Raw genomic sequence first — 17,909 nt, forward strand, 5'->3', positions numbered from 1 at the left:
ATATTTTGTTTTGTGCCAAATGCAACTGATTTTTTCTTATGTTGTCCTGTGATACTGCTGTCACAGGTTAAAGGAAAGTTTGAGTACTCAGAAACATGTTTAAACCCGTCACATTCTTTATGTGCTTGTCCCAAGTCCAGTGCCTGTTAATATTGTTATTCCATGTCTGTCATATTTGTTTTTTTACTAAGCTGTTATTTTCTCATTTGAATTGTTTCCCATTTTTCGTGTTAGGGGGAATGGGGGATTTGAAAAGCTAACTATACAGTTTATAAGTGTTTCTCATTGTTGAAGAATGTATAGTGGCCTGTCATAGCTAGCATCCACTATATTTGAACTCTGATCAGGAGTTTTCTCATCTACTAATTTTAATACTAACCACACAAGATGAACAAACCCATAAAAGTTTCTAGGAAAAACTACTTGGATATGTTCCATGCACTGGATCCAATGAAACAAGCAAAAAACAGTTCATGTAAAAGATATAAAATTTATTGTTTTAAATTTCATTCTTTGTACAATATTTTAAAATTTGTAATTATCAACAGTCTCCTATATCTTAATATATACAAATATACAAATTTCTGCCAATTAGTCAAATTCATTGTTCTTGCGGCTAAAACATATATAATTTAATTTTGCATACCTTTTTTTCTAGAATGTCTGGTTCATATTAGACATACATCTCTATTGCATAGCTTGTTATTGCCTCTTTTTAAGTAAACATGGTTTAAATATTTAGGTCAATGGTCTAGGCTTTTAAAATTTTGCCTATTAAACTTTATTAATTTTACATATGAATTCAATAATATCAGTTCTCTGAGATACATGTAATTATTCAAATATCTTGTTAATTTCTAACAAGAACTTGGTAAAATAAACAATTTTTCACTGTCAGACAAAAAAAAAATCATTGAAGATTTTGTTTGCAAAATATCTATTTAGTGTTGCTTCAGGGAAAGATTTTTTTAATAGAAATGAACTTTTTAATATAATGCAGTAGAACAAAAATTTGCATAAATATAGGACAAATCATCCCAACCCCACATCTTTACTTTCAGACTAAAAATTTATGGAAAAATATTATTTTTGGATATGCAAATACCAAATTGGGAAATGTCAAGCAACAGATTTTTATTTTACATAGTATCTTTTTTATTTGTTGTTCAGCAGTGTTCAGTCACTGTAAATGTCAAGAATTTGTCAAATATAATTTATCAAAAATTTGTCAAAAATAATTTATAATTTTGACATCAATTAATGTAGTCTCTTGCATGTATCTAATATTTCAAATTTCACTTTTTCTGTCCGAGGGCTTTGGTACATTTACTATTCAAATATAAAAGATAATTTGCCTTTCTGTGGTTAAAGAGTAACAATGTGTATCCAAAATTTTCAAATACATAAGTCATTTTACATGTAGGTTAAGGAAATAAAATAATGCTTAGAATTTTCAATATTATGCTCATGAAATACTCAGAAGGCAAGACTTGGCCATTTATCATTGCAGAAACAGAAAATACCTTGACACACCGTGGGGATCAGCTTATTAACTGTGATTTATTAACATATTTATTTGTCTGTACATATTTGAGAAAAAAATGTACTTTAAAATTATGTGTAATTTATAGTCTTGGTTCTTTTGCTATTTTTATGGAAATGATAACTCTGTTATTAAATTATATCAAACAAATACAAAATTTCAATACATTTAATGAAAATATTGTTTGTAAGCACTTATGATGAAAAATTTAATTTAAAAAAATTACAAAACTGAAAATTCTCCAAATTCCTTTCTAATTCAAAAATTATGACTAAATCAGAGACATTGTTCTCTTTTATCATTTGGATGTTTCAGAATTTATTACTTTAAGAAAAAAAATCCAAGGAAAGATCAGTTTGAATTGATTTAATTATTCTAATAACAACTCTTGAATTCATTTAAAATTTTACCTATTAAGTATATATTGTACAAAAAATAAATAAATGAAAAATAAATTCTAAAAACATCTATTAAAGGGTTGTTCCATCAAATATATATATGTAAGATGATATTCAGGACAGACATTATAAAACTGGGAGATGTGCAATTAACCTGCAATTACTGATACAAGCAGTTCAAACATTTCCCAATTCAACTTCAAAAGATTTTTAAACATTTTCTTCATGTCATATTTTATTAGAATAATCTTGTCAGGTGAACAAATTCAATGCAAAATCAAATTAGAAAGTAACTAACAATAAACAATAAGGTTTTCTATATTTATCCATACATTTGATGTCTGTTTTCAAAAGATAACTCTTACAATGAAGGGGAGATAACTATTGAATTTTAACTCATTAAACTATATCAGTAACAATGGCATAACGGCCTCCAATATGGATCAGTCATTCTATAATCATAATTCAAAAGGAGGGATTCAGTTTCAACCCCTCAGCACAACGAGGTTCAGAAACTGGATTCCTGTCATAGAATTCTACTTAATAGTAAGCAGCAATACTTTGTTTAACAGAAATTGAAAAACTGCCTAGTGAATACTTTGTTGTGCATCCTATAGGAATAAAATGCCCTTTAACTTATTATAATTTCAGAAACATTAGAGGAAAATAACTTTTACTTTTGTAGAAAATTTTTCACGAATTTGCATGTATTAAGTTTTTGGAAAATTTAGATCATGTACATGTAATTAAAAATACAGGTAGACAGCCTGAACGAATGAAACAGCAGTTTTAAAACCACAACTTTACTTTAATATATGTTTCAGCAATCTACTGATAATTTTTCTCGAACTAATCATAAATGGTCAAATTAACACAAAAATATAGCTGTTTATTAGATACTTCACTAAAAAATTACTTTAACAGATAATAAAAAATTAACCCTGCTCAATATAAAACAACTTAAAAAAAATTAAAACCATTTACAAAAGATCTATCCTTAAAATTTAATGCCCAGTATTACATCTAGAAATAACCTTAGATCGAGTACACTTGAAAAATTACTCACATGTATAACATGTATTTAAAAGGAAGATAGTAAAAAAATCATACATAGGTATATAGATATAAATGAGTAAAAAGACTGCATTTTAAGATGAATTAACAAAAATAAAATATAGATAAAATTACAAATAAAAGAGAAACAATAATTTAAGATGTACATGTATACATTTATATATATGTAAAATTAGTTGCTCAACTTATATTAATTACCTGCTTTTAATTATTTCATCACAAATATAGAAGGGAGATGGTTGGTTTTAACAGAAAACAAATCAACCATTCCAAATTCAACTCAAATTGAACACATAAAATTTATATTTAACATTCACATTTTCTTTGCTTCCGAATTTGAAGACGAATTTAAAAATAATTATTCAATTAAAATCATCTAAACCAAATTAAAAAAAAATCAACAACAATATTTAATTCATTTTTGATCCAAATAATATAAAACCCAATAAAACTGTAAGAACAGAACTTTTCAGGAAAAGAAAGAAAATGTGAATGCTAATATGACAAATATTGTAATTGGTAAATTAAATATCTAGCACTATTAACTACGGCAAACTTTCTTCGACACAGGTGCGCCTTCTGAAAATGTTCTTTTTCTCTTTAAGCCACCTAATTTAAACTTTGATACAAAGTTTTTATTTTCGGTCTGAGATTTACATCTTTGAGATCGTGGATTAATTTTACGCAATCGCATACTTGTACGAGTGGTGTTCTTAATGGAGTCTGATGAGAGTCTACGTAAAGCTGTTGAACTTGGTTTGCTTACAACACCTTTTTTACTGCTGTTTCTTAACTGATGTCCATGACCTAGCCTTTCATTAATTTCCTCTTTTGTCCTTAATTTAAATGCTGCACTGTCACAAATACTTTGATCCTCCTTTGAATGAATGTCAATTTTTCCTTTGGCTTTGTGTTGATCATGAGAATTGACTTTGTTCGACTGTTTAGAATTCTCTGTTAGGACATTTCGGCACTGAGATTCAGTTTTGTTTTCAGTTAATGATTTACCGACAACTCCTTTAAGTAATGTCAAGGGATTTGTCTGATGTGGAGTTTTCAGTGTCAATACTGCATCTGACGAATGACGCTGTCTTGTCCGTGTGAAATGTGAATTGTCAACTACGGCATTATTGTTAAACTGGAGGTCAGTGTGTTTTGAGTTTGTACGGTTTGCTTTCTTCATTGCGGAGGCACTCTCTGGGCAAAGCTGGTCATCTATTTTCCTGGCGGTGATACCTCTATGACCATGTGTTAACATTTCTGTAGCTTTCTTCATAGCAGATGCACTTCCTTGGGCTAAAATTTGATCAGATATATCCACTGCTCGAGACATCTTTTCTCTGACAGTACTTGGTGTAAAATTCAACTTTTTATTTATACTTGCTGCTTGAATACTGTCATCTAAATCAAATTCCATGGAATTAGGAACAGACATTCTTCTTGTCTTCTCAGTAGATACTGGTGAAACGACACCTTTGTGTACGTTGTCATTTCTTGGACTAGAAGGGGCACTTTTTGGGGAAGCTTTCTTAACTTCATTTTTACTTGAGTCTGAGTCAGATTCCAAAGGTTTACGTGGTGAAGAGCGAGTAGACATTTTGACTGGAATAGTTTGTTTTTCTTTGCTTTCTCTTATTCTGCGTAAGTTTTCCTCTCTTTCTTTTTTTAATAAAGACAGTTTTCTAGGTCCGAGAGGATCAATTAAAACAACAACACAACTTGTATTGTCAGCCCTCATCAGACGAGACTTCCACTTGTTCAAAGCTCTTTGTACCAACTTCTCTGCTGGATTAATCCAATATGAAACAGGAGCAGTCTAAAAAAGAAAACAGTGACAAATAATTGAATAAATCAATGTTTATATTGAGAACATTGTTAAAGAAACATACTTCATGTAAAATATTACCAACAAGCACCAATGAGACAATTTTTGGCATGCAAGTGCATAGTGTTGTTCTGATGATAGGAATAAGTCGGAAATCAGTTGGTTGGGCCTGGAAATATCGATAATCGATTGGGATTTTGTTCAATCGATTGGTGTTAAAGTTTCCGGACTTTTAGCTTTTCAACTTCTGGTCCATTTGCGATTTGCATATTATATGCGCAGTCAAACAAATGATAACAAAAATATCAGTCGATGACAATGATAATGTCAAACATCCTATAATTAAAGACATAACCAATTTCCTTCTTTATAAACGTGACAAAAGCATTGACTATAAATATTTGCAGATTGATGGAATGTTATTTAAAATTAATAACTTTGTATGAAATACTTTCTTTCAATACCGGTACTTGTTACTTGAGAGTGTACATAAAATCATCCTGATTTTAGACAAAATAATTTCTTTGCTACATTGTGATTCTTATATTTTTACCAGGGTCATTTATATTAATATTGGTTGCATTAATTAACATGTATAACAACAAAACACAGATCAAGTTTGAATATTGGTTGCATTAATTTCAAATGTCCTTGAGTTATTTCCCTTTAAATATGGGAAAAAAAGCTAAATTTGTATTTTTCCATACTTTAGTTTAGTTTTGATAGATCATAGAAGAGGATTGTGTATGGGAGGGACCTTTGTATACCTAAACAAATTTAGCTTTTTTTCCCATATTTAAAGGGAAATAACTCAAGGACATTTGAAATTAATGCAACCAATATTCAAACTTGATCTGTGTTTTGTTGTTATACATGTTATAGGCATTGAGTTTACTTTTCAGAACATTTGGTTTGTCACGTGGCAGATTTAAGTTTTGGTACACAAAAATAATTTTGGGAGGTTCAATGTGTTTATCTTTTGAAATGTTGTGCCCTAAGTCTACATGGAAATGTCCCCTTGAAAAACAAGCAAGACATATAAATAAAATACATACAGGGTCATTTATAACTTTGTACTCAAAGTGATACTCCAGATCTACCACAACAGACACAGATTCTTCAGCTGACACCATATTCCACATCCCATCAGAACCAAGAACAAGACATTTATCTCTAGCTGGGTCCAACTTTCTCACTGATACATCTGGTTCAGGGGATACCACAAACTGTTCATTTAAATAGTTGTAACTCCAAAGGTCACCTAAAAGAAGAATGAATATATCTAATATATATATATATAGATTATGTACAACATTTTACAATATATAGTTATGTCTGGACAAGTTTTTTCATCTTGTTATTTAAAGGTTGTGGTTTTATGTGAAATTTATTGACATTGATAGTTTGCACCAAAATTGTTTCTACTTTCTAGTTCCAAGAGTAATATTCTAACACTATTCTTTGGTATCTCACCAAATACTCATCAATCCAAATTGAATTTTACTAGTCTGAGGCATCAGACTACATATGGACAAGTGGCTAATTGTACACACTATAACAAACTTCTTGATGAGTAGGATTCTTTTGAATGAGAGTTTTGACTAAACTTAAATTGTATACATGTAGATACAGGAACTTGACTATTGTTGATGACACTAATTGACCTCTTGATTCTTTTTTGTTGTGATGTTTGGTTGCCATCTTATTGATGCATACCCACATCCCCTTTAAATCATACCCGAACAATTATTGTTTTTCTTAAAGGAGTGTAATATTTATAAATATTTCTCAAAAAAAGTTCTGAGCCAATGTTAAACCTAAATATAAATGCTTTATGCTCTTATTTCAAATCTAATTTCATGACTATTCTGAATACCTAAACTTCTAGCCACAGCTAAGAAAGGAATTCTATCTATTGGTGTGCTACGTCTGATTGGACCTTGATGTTGATTACGAGGTCTATTCCAAACAACTCTTTGGACTCCAGACTTTGCCACAACTTGGCCACCGCATTCTTCAATCCTCTTTTTCTCCTCTGGACTGTCTGGTTTGTGATCCTGAAATTGAAATGAAATAATAAACATTGCTTCATAGAATGTATGAACATGTATGTCTTATGTGAAAGTGGCTAACTTCTTGTGTATGGACATTTACCAAATTCAAAAACAGGACATGCAGTTCATCAGTGTGTGAAATATTTTGCCAAATGGACAATGCGACTGATTTATATTCATATACTACAATATTTTATACTCATCTAGTATTGTACATTGTATTTTTTTTTTTATATCAATTACATGAAACCTCTAAGTTAGATAGGCTTTGACATGTTTATAGACTGTTATCAGGGTCAAACCTACATTTTTTGTAACACTTGTGGGAGGACTTGAACTTAACTAACAAGTTAACAACCTCACGTTTTGACAGGCTTTTGATACAGTAAATAGTCTTCATTGTGTACTTAGACCACAAAGACCAATATCAAGAATATATACATGAACTTACAATAGTCAACATTGTACCCTTTGGTCGTATGAATTTCTCACTTCCACTGTCATCATAACCCAGAGCAATTCCAGAATCTCCAACATGACCTATATACAGCTTGGAATTTTTTATGATGGCTATACTAGCTGTAGTTCCTGATGTGCTTCGAAATCCACTTGAAGTTTTTGGCCATCGATCTGAAAATGAACATTGAACATAATTTTATCTAAATTTGACTTCAATACAAAGGTTATAAATTAAACATGATAACAGTTTATATTGAAAGAACATAATACTTCACTGCACCAGACTTATACATGTACAGCATATTGACATATTTCTGACAAGACTGACATTTATATGAAAAATGTACAGAAAACTGATGTTTGATATACATTTGTACATCCTAATCTCAAACTTATGATACAACAGTTGTACATCATACATGTATATACTGTATAAACATTAATTTTCGTGGGGTTAAAATTTCGTGGTTTTGTATCCAAAAGTAAGTTCGTGGGGATTAATTTTCGTGGATTTTAAGTTTAGAAAACAATTATATAAATGACACTTTATAATTGACAATACTTAATAAAACTGATCTGAACTTTCGCTGTTGGAAAAAATCAATAATTGCATTTCATAGTAACAGTGAGCACTAATCAAGTGTTGTACCCTGCACATGTTAATTGGCTTTACACACCTTTGGTGTTTTATCCAAGGACAATGACTTGAGGGCATTACAGACGCATTAGACTGTTAAATGAAATTGATTGACAGTTCTTGATGATTATTAATTACTGTACAAACAAAGGATTAGGATTATCGTCTGACTTAAAGAAAACCTTTGAATATCAATGTCTAATCAATTAAGCTATTTATTTCATTGTATGCATTTATGTTCATCAATTGTATAATGTCAATAAGATTTAGTCAGGTCATAAAATAATGTAAATATACAGTTAAATTTTCGTTGGGGTTTTAATTTCGTGGATAATTCTTATCCACGAAATAAACGAAATTAAATCCCCCACGAAAATTTCTGCTTTTACAGTATACTGAATACCTGATGGCTCTAATTCAATAGACATTCAAAGAATATCTGAAAATAGAAATGATGAAATACTTCCCCAGTAATATGAGTAATGAATTTATATACACTTACATTGAAAATCACATATTTTGAATTCAGGTTCATTAATTTTATTATATATTTATGGATAGCATAGAACACTTTAGATCAACTTAATGCTTTCATACATTTGTATCTGCAGTCACCAAAATCTTTTTCAGAAAAAATGTCATAAAAGTCAGCAGATCAATATCGGAGATTAAGTGTCTAAACAAAATTCTGCATATTCTTACTAGTCAGAATATTCTTTTACTAGTGTCTAATAGTACAGACTGTATAGATCTGTTACCATATGATACATTTGAAAAAATAAAAAGTACAATATATCTATTCAAATTTCAATAATTTATTTCTATGTTTCAAGGAATTTCCATCATGTTATCAGATTTTGTTTAAATCAAAAGTTAAACATATTATTGTAATTTAAAAAAGAATTAATGAAAAAAATGTTATGGAATTCAAAACACATTATCTACACATTTTGCTCTGAGATTTGATAGAATTTTTTTTCAATCAATATAAATGCTTATGTTTTTAAAAAATATTTGACTGAATTAATTTGAACATTTAATCAAAGAGCTGAAGAGCTCCGAGGGAAAAGACGGCCATTGTTTCAATATTTAGGGGGGTATCTTTTGATAGTCTACAAACAAAGAATGAGCAAAAGAACAACTAGAACATATACATTTAGAAAGGCTAACAATAATGAAACTAATTGTTGTTTATTGTTATTTCATTTCCTTAGTCAAGAATTCATCATAGAGACAATTTGGACCAATGAGATCTGCACCTTCTAAATCAAAACATTTGATTAAAGTTGGGAGTTAATTATCTAAAATTCAATTGAATTTAACAACTACTACAATATATTTTAGAATTTTAATTATGTACAACTGAACGGCAGGCTAAGACCATTCTCAATTTTTTGTGACAGTATTCTCGAGAAAGTGAGGACTGAAAAATCTATTCAGTTTTAATTTTCCATTGATAAAGTTCCCAGTTACAACTCTCATCACAGGGATACATGTACTTATAAAATCAAATATGATTGATATAAGCTGTGTGAAGTTTGTTTCCAGATCCCATATTTTGATATATCTGTAAAATAAATAGCTTTAAACTACAAAAAGCAATATTTAAAAAAAAATGAAAAAAAAAATGACCACTACAATAATTATGTTGGTACGCAAAATTATTTTTTAATTGATGACTACTTATCATATATATACTTTATGTGACATTTTTAGTGTTCAGATACATTAACTTTCATTTTAGTGGGTAATTACTCATCAATTGAGGTGCTCCTTAATTGGAGAAAGATTCTAAAAACATAACTTTACAGAAAGAATGAAAACTGCAGTTGCTCTCCCCAATCTCAATCGGTATACAGTGTTCTAGGATTCCCATTACCCGTTACCCGGGGTAAGTGGATTAGGACAACGGGTAAGTCATTTTTTAGCCTTTGTCACCCGGTGGTAAGTCAATTTTCAAGTTCGGGGAAGCCGAAAAACTCTTGAAATTTCCCGGTCCTCTTCAATTTTCCCATATCTGCTTTTTATTTTTATTAAATCACGAGAAAAAACTTTGATAAAAGATCGAAGATTTTGTCGATGTCTATCGGCGCTTTTATTCAAGCACTCGTTTACTAGGTGTAATCAAGCGCAAAAGAGACCACATTCTTCTCCTATCATTCTAAAAGTCGTTCACGGTGTCGGTAAAATCGGAAAATCCGGATTGATAACTGGTGCTTAAATCGGGACATAAACGATTTTTTTCTTGTCATCGGAGGAAAATAAACTTACAGTTGCATTTATTATAGCTCTTAATAAATGACATAGTAATAACTATAACATATTTGTCAAATTTAGTAAGAAATCGTTTTTTTTAAATTTTGTACAAAATTCAATCGTATCCGAATCCAGCTTTGTTCAGTAAATTACAATATTCAAAGTTATTATGGCGGAAAATTCAAACTGAATCTGTAGATCATGAGTTTGCATAAGTTTGGATTTACTTCAAAAAGGCTAAACGATATAAATCAAGCATCACCCCCACCAAAAAAGCCCAAACTTGACAAAAAGCAGAGAGACAAACTGTATGATGTTGAAAAAAGGACCAGGGGGTATGCTTTGCGCCGTCCGCATTGGTTGGCGGATTTAACTTTTAGATGTGGGTAAGTAATTTTTTTATTGATCTTACCCGTGGTAAGTCAAGGTGCCAAAAAAATCCTAGAACACTGGTATAAACTACAAAAAGCAACATTTATTTTTTTTATTTTTTTTTAACCATTTCAATAATTATGTTGGTACACAATTTTTTTTTATATAGAAGACTACTTATCATATACTAAATGTCACATTTTAAGTGTTCAGAAACATTTACTTTGATTTTAGTGTATAATTACTCATCAATGGAGGTGCTCCTGAATTGGAGGAAGATTCTAAAAACAGAACTTTACAGAAACAATGAAAACTGTCGTTTCTCTCCCCAATCTCATGTATCCCCATTGACATTGTTTACCGCGAAAGTTGACCTACAAATTATCTGATTATAGCCTCAGATTAAAGCATTGCATGTTGGTGTGTGAATGATCTACACTACAGCAAACATCATTAGGTTTACATTTAACAAATACGGATTTTAAATTAGTATACAAATACTGTGACTGGTTTTTATAATGAATAAAGGATATCCCTGTGTGGCATTCCAACAATGACGTCACTAGGTTAGATATATTTAGAATATTTCGTAATACTGATTTTTCCGGACTGTAAAAGAAACGTATATAGTGTAAGCTCAATATACGATAATTTCACGAGAAACAGAAGGGAAATGTGTAAAAAATGTACTTAAAGTCAATCTGTTCTCCTTGTCATCAATTTCAGTATGACATTTTGAGGGGGTTTCCAAACTATCAAAACAAAATGATTGACGTGAGGGAATGATACTCTGGTCAACCCCATTAGGGAATTGACGACTTGAAGCCGTCTTTCCCCAAAAAACTAAAACATTTTAGAAATTCCACTGGTAATAAAAACAGTTATGGTTACTTATTTAAATAAAATAAATGTAAATAATTATTTAGGTCTTAAGTGTTACTCCCCACTCTAACATGTCTAATGTAGAAACCAAATATAACCCATTTTTCTGCAGTGCTTTAATAACTTTAAATCTAATTTATAATTAAATACAATATATATAATAGACTAGAAATTTAAAAACCCCAAGAATTTTTAATTATTTCCTTGCAACTCCTTGAAATTGATGATCTCTTAACCAATAGAAATTGATGGACCAGATTATTTCTACCCCAACAAGTCTGGACAAGATTTACATCAGAGTCATTTTTAGCCATTTACCTGTGTTGATCTGACCTTCACCTGCCAGTCAAGGGAAATTATGAATGAGTCTTTAAACTATTCCAGTTTTTAATAATTTATAGTACTGACAGCAAAAGATATTAATTATAAATTTTTCTTCAGTGAAAAGTCACAAAAGTGACCAAAGAAATGCTCGCTAATATATAAAATATGTGGCTAGACTGAAATAAATTATGTAAACAAAACACCCTTCGTGGCCTCATTTATTAAGGGGTGAAAAGGCGCGGAATTGGATTTTGAATGAAACGGTAAAGCGTTATTCATGTACCACTATTTCGACAGAAAATACGGTCTGCAATCAAATTAACATTTTCATTCTTCATAAACATATAAGTCGTTGGCCATATATCTGCCATTATATGATTAAAATGCCTCAGACGATTCTGTAGTTTTGACTATATATACAAACATGGCCACGCACTAAATAATCCCAGATTTGAACTCACCTACTTCCCTCCACATTGCAAAATGAACGTCAAGAAAACCAGATTTAATTGCATGTAATACATCTTCATCATTGTCATTCCAAAAGCACTCATATTTAGTTATTTCATCCAAAAGGTGCTCACGAGCAAACTTTGAAGCCTCACCACCACCGTGTCCATCGAAAATACCAAAATAAGCGAATTCAAAGCCACCTTCGTCATTTTTTACGAATCTTATGGCATGTGTATCTTCCATATACTTCCGACCTCCTTGGTTGCTATTTTCTGTCACCCTTAAATTCACCCCTATTTTGTAACTTGACATTTTGGCAGTAAAACCGTTCCAAGTTCGACATGGAGGGGAAATTACAATGTATTTTATAGATTCAATTTGATTGGTCAATCTTACTTCCGTTGACATGGGTATTTAAGTTATAGAAATCGAAAGGAGAAAACGAATTTGATTTTTTTGTAAAACTGATTTAAAGGAAAAGGAAAGGTAAACTCGTTTCTCGTTTTTTATATCGTTGGTTTTCCTGTTTGAATTGGTTTACATTATTCATAGTAAGACCTTTTTCAACCACTGGGTCGATGCCACTGCTGGTGGAAATTTATTTCCCCAAGGATATCACCAGCCCAGGAGTCAGCACTTCTGTGTTGACTTGAGTTATCATTGACATGTTCATAATTATAAATTAACTGTATACGAAACTTTGAATTTTTGAAAAACTAAAGCTTTTCTACTTCAGGAATAGATTACCTTGCTCGTATTTGGCGGCATAACTTTAGGAATTTTTGGTCCTAAATGCTCTTCCACTCCGTAATTTATTTGGACTTTTAAACATTTTTTGATTCAAGCGTCACTGATGAGTCTTTTGTAGACGAAACGCGCGTCTGGTGTAAATATAAAATTTTGGTCCTGGTATCTATGATGAGTTTATTTGCAACCACTGGGTCGATGCCACTGCTGGTGGAAATTTATTTCCCCAAGGATATCACCAGCCCAGGAGTCAGCACTTCTGTGTTGACTTGAGTTATCATTGACATGTTCATAATTATAAATTAACTGTATACAAAACTTTGAATTTTTGAAAAACTAAGACTTTTCTACTTCAGGAATAGATTACCTTGCTCGTATTTGGCGGCATAACTTTAGGAATTTTTGGTCCTAAATGCTCTTCCACTCCGTAATTTATTTGGACTTTTAAACATTTTTTGATTCAAGCGTCACTGATGAGTCTTTTGTAGACGAAACGCGCGTCTGGTGTAAATATAAAATTTTGGTCCTGGTATCTATGATGAGTTTATTTGCAACCACTGGGTCGATGCCACTGCTGGTGGAGATTTCATGATTTCCCCGAGGGTATCACCAGCCCAGGAGTCAGCACTTCTGAGTTGACTTGAGTTATCATTGACATGTCATAATTATAAATTTACTGTATACAAAACTTTTGAATTTTTGAAAAACTAAGACTTTTCTACTTCAGGAATAGATTGCCTTGGCTGTATTTGGCATAACTTTTAGGAATTTTGGTCCTAAATGCTCTTCAACTTCGAACTTTATTTGGACTTTTAAACATTTTTTTTTATTCGAGCGTCACTGATGAGTCTTTTGCAGACGAAACGCGCGTCTTGCGTAAATATAAAATTTTGGTCCTGCCGGTATCTATGATGAGTTTATTTACAGCTTGCGCCAAAGCTCCGTGTTAAAGGCCGAATTTTGACCTATGATATATCATTCATCACGTCCACTCTATGATTTTGGTAGATGTATTTCTATACATCTATATTTATATACATCTGTTGAGTGAAGCCCTTTTCAACTGATTTTTGTAGTTCGTTCTTATGTTGAACTGTTACACTGTGACCACTGTCACAGGTTAGGGGAAGGGTTGGTATTCCGTTAACATGCATGGTTAACACGCCTGTGACATTCTGAAGATATATACCTGTCCCAAGTGAGACGCCTGTAATTCAGTATATAGTTGTCGATTGTTGCTGTGTTACATTTTTTCGTTCATTTTTTTGTACAATAATTACGCCGTTAGATTTGATCAGATTTCTCGTTTGAATTGTCAGTTCAAAGTACATTTGTGATTTCGGGGCCCGCTTTTCATAGCTAACTATCGGCGGTGTAGGCTTTGTTCATTGTTGAAGACCAATATAGTTGTTAATTTCTGTGTCATTTGGTCTTTTGTGGAGAGTTGTCTCGATCATTGGCAACCATATCACATCCTTTTTTTTATATTGTTAACTTGATATATCTATATTGTAACGTGGATCAAGGACGGGGGACTAGACGGACAGTTGTCTCATTGGCACCTATACAACATCTTTTTTTAAATTTTAATAAACTTCATATATTATTGTGACTTTAATCAGGAACGGTGGACTGAACGCATGCCAAGAAATCCTCGCTTAAAATTTCGGTAGGCCTCCTACGGCACCCATTCAGTATTTTAAGATTTGATTTCATCCAACAAATTAATTTATGACCTACATTTTCGTGTCACTTAGAACACGGCCGTATACTAAATGGTCAATATTAATCATCCATGTAATTTGCTCTATGGGATATTTGCAGAATTTAAATGGTGGCAATTTCTTGACATGGGATTGCTGTCTCATTGGCACCCATACCACATCATCTTCTCTTTTTTATATATAAAGATACAAAGAGAGCAACCATTAAAATATATAAGTCCAAACATTAGATAAAAAAAAAACAACAACAATAAACACCACACACACAAAGAAAACTAAACAAGTTGTATGAACCTGTATGACAAAACATTCTCTCAGGTTCATCGGTTACAATCCAACCAGATTACACAACGGGTACGAGACAAGTCAGCCCAAAGTCAACATGGCTGTATATGAAAATAAATCCGGGATCGTCAATAAGTCAACTCGGACCGTCTATAATTCCAACCCCAACTAAGTATTTGACAAAAACCGTGATTTAATTAAAAAGACTGTGTCTGAAAAGAAGTATATAATACAGATTTGCCACTGATTATGATAACTTGATGACGAAAAGGACAAATCGGACCGTCTATGAAGAGACATCTATATAATACAATTAAAAGAGACGCTCCGTAGGTTTTGTTTTCAACAACTCTTAAATACATTGTCTGTGTTGTCATTATGTATACTGTCCGTCTTGACTTATTGACGGTCAAAGTTATCTTTACAGACGGTCCGAGTTGGCTTAATATGTATATAGTTAGTCCGATCCAAAAAAATTGAAAGGGGAACTAGTTGTCAAAATCATGTTCACCTATTTGATTCAAATTCTGATACTTTTTTTATAACATACTAAATCACATATATATTAATATATAGCGACCTCGTGCAATTGGAGTTTACTATGCTTATTTGATATGATGTTATAGGTTAAACAAATAAGCCCTGATAATTATCGTTTTAACCTGTGTAAGAAGGAGTTTTGTGGATCGAACCAGTCAATCAAATTATTTATCTTTGTTTCACTTTCAATGTTCTTTCCCTTTTAATAACTAAATGCACCTAATTTATGCGTAATCCATCTCTAGTTAAGGGGTTAAATTGAAGTTTACATGTATAATACGGAGTCTATGAGGTAGAATTATTCACAGTACACTCGCATCATCAATGTTTCTTCCTTATTTTTGACAAAATCGAACCCTAATTTCCCTATATATATGTTCCTTTCATAATACTTAAAGAAAAAAATCCTATTTTTGATTTTTATGCCCCACCTACGATAGTAGAGGGGCATTATGTTTTCTGGTCTGTGCGTAATCCGTCCGTCCGTCTGTCTCGCTTCAGGTTAAAGTTTTTGGTCAAGATAGTTTTTGATGAAGTTGAAGTCCAATCAACTTGAAACTTAGTACGTATATCCCCTATGATATGATCTTTATAATATTAATGCCAAATTAGAGTATTGACCCCCAAATTTACGGTCCACTGAACATAGAAAATGAAAGTGCAAGTTTCAGATTAAAGTTTTTGGTCAAGGTAGTTTTTGATGAAATGGAAGTCCAATCAACTTGAAACTTGGTATACATGTTCCTTATGATATGCATGATCTTTCTAATTTTAGTGTCAAATTAGAGTTTTGACCCCAATTTCACGGTTCACTAAACAAACAAAAAATAGTGCGAGTGGGGCATCTGTGTACTATAGACACATTCTTGTTTTTTATATATCTCGTGGCTAGTGGTTACTGTACAACAAAATTCGAAAATTCAATGCAAATTCGAAAAGTCTGAAAATTTACCGAAATTTAACATTTCTTACCAAAATATGCAAAACCAAGGACAAAGACCCATGGATAACCCGTGAAATAATAATAAAAAAACAACAACATATGAGGCGAAGAGACTTGGCCATTCGTTTGATGTGTTTGAGCTGTTGATTTTGCCATTTCCGTTTTGAATTTTCCTCGGAGTTCAGTATCTTTGTGATTTAACTTTTTGGCATATAAATAAAGACAAATAAATGAAACCATGCTACTAGTATCAAAAGACTGAAGAAAATGAAACAAACCGGCATTCGAACAAATAATCGAGACATATGTATTGGGAATGCATGTATAGATATTACAATATCTCTAAAAGAGGATAAAGTTTTGTGTTCACCAACTCCAAGATTTTGAACCATGCAACATCGGACATAATCAAAAAGATACAAATGGAGTAGCACTACTTATAAATAGATGGAAAATTAACGTGTTAAACCCTTATATATTTTGTCTATCCTAATTAAGTCATGATATCATGTAATTCAGTGCATGTGTGTTGTTAAGTTATTGTTGTTTATTGTTGTTTATTGCTGTTTATCTTATTTGTTCTTCGTTTTTTGTTTTGTAAACAACCAGAAATCAGGTCGCTCGTTTTCTCCTTCAAATATTCATATCTTCGTTTTGGGCATTTTATAGCTTGCTATGCGAATGGATTTTGCTCCTTGTTGAAGGCAGTACAATAACCTAAATTGTTTACTTCTACGTCATTTGATCTCTGGTATATAACGGTTACACATTATATATATAAGAACAGCTTTTTTTGGTAATATAAGTTCCCCTATATAAACATATAAAAATTATAGATATATATATATATATACATTTTTGTATAAATGTTATATTCAGGGACACAATCAGCCAGAGATTCTATTTCATGCAAAGTTCTCACATCATCCACAGTTCAGTCATAACATTTTTTGAACAACATCACATCTTGACAGACAGTCAACATGGATTTAGAGCTCGTATATCCTGTGAGACAGAACAATAGAAGGAATTGCCAAACAACTGAAATGAGGGAAAGATCAAGTGCATGGATTTAATCTTACTCGACTTTGCAAAGGCTTTTTTGACAAAGTCCCACACTGCAGATTACTCAACAAACTGAACCACAATGGCATTAGAGACGAAAATCTGAAATGGATAAAAACCTTCTTAGAAAACAACAGGAAACAACAAGGGCTGTAAGTCATCACTGGTGGATGTACTTTCAGGGGTTCTATGCACAAGGGACTGTGTTAGGGCCCTTACTCTTCTTAATATTTATCAACGACTTACCAGAAACAGTTCAACATTCGACTGTCAAAGTATTCGCTGACGACTGCCTTCTTTTCCACCACATCAATAATTCCCAGGATGA

The 17,909-nt window shown here is 31.8% G+C and overlaps 1 protein-coding gene across 1 annotated transcript; it reads right to left on the bottom strand.

Moving 5' to 3' along the window:
• Window positions 1-476: 476 nt before the first annotated feature.
• On the bottom strand, window positions 477-12,650 carry LOC143075951 (uncharacterized). The gene is made up of 5 exons (XM_076251551.1): window positions 12,286-12,650; window positions 7,346-7,524; window positions 6,717-6,897; window positions 5,896-6,101; window positions 477-4,831 (listed from the first exon to the last, which is right to left on the bottom strand). The coding sequence occupies exons 1-5, from the start codon at window positions 12,587-12,589 to the stop codon at window positions 3,557-3,559; spliced, it is 2,145 nt and encodes a 714-aa protein (XP_076107666.1). The 5' UTR covers window positions 12,590-12,650; the 3' UTR covers window positions 477-3,556.
• Window positions 12,651-17,909: the final 5,259 nt, after the last annotated feature.

This window comes from Mytilus galloprovincialis, chromosome 5, assembly GCF_965363235.1.
Source record: "Mytilus galloprovincialis chromosome 5, xbMytGall1.hap1.1, whole genome shotgun sequence".
In the NCBI taxonomy this organism is placed as follows: Eukaryota; Metazoa; Mollusca; class Bivalvia; order Mytilida; family Mytilidae; genus Mytilus; species Mytilus galloprovincialis.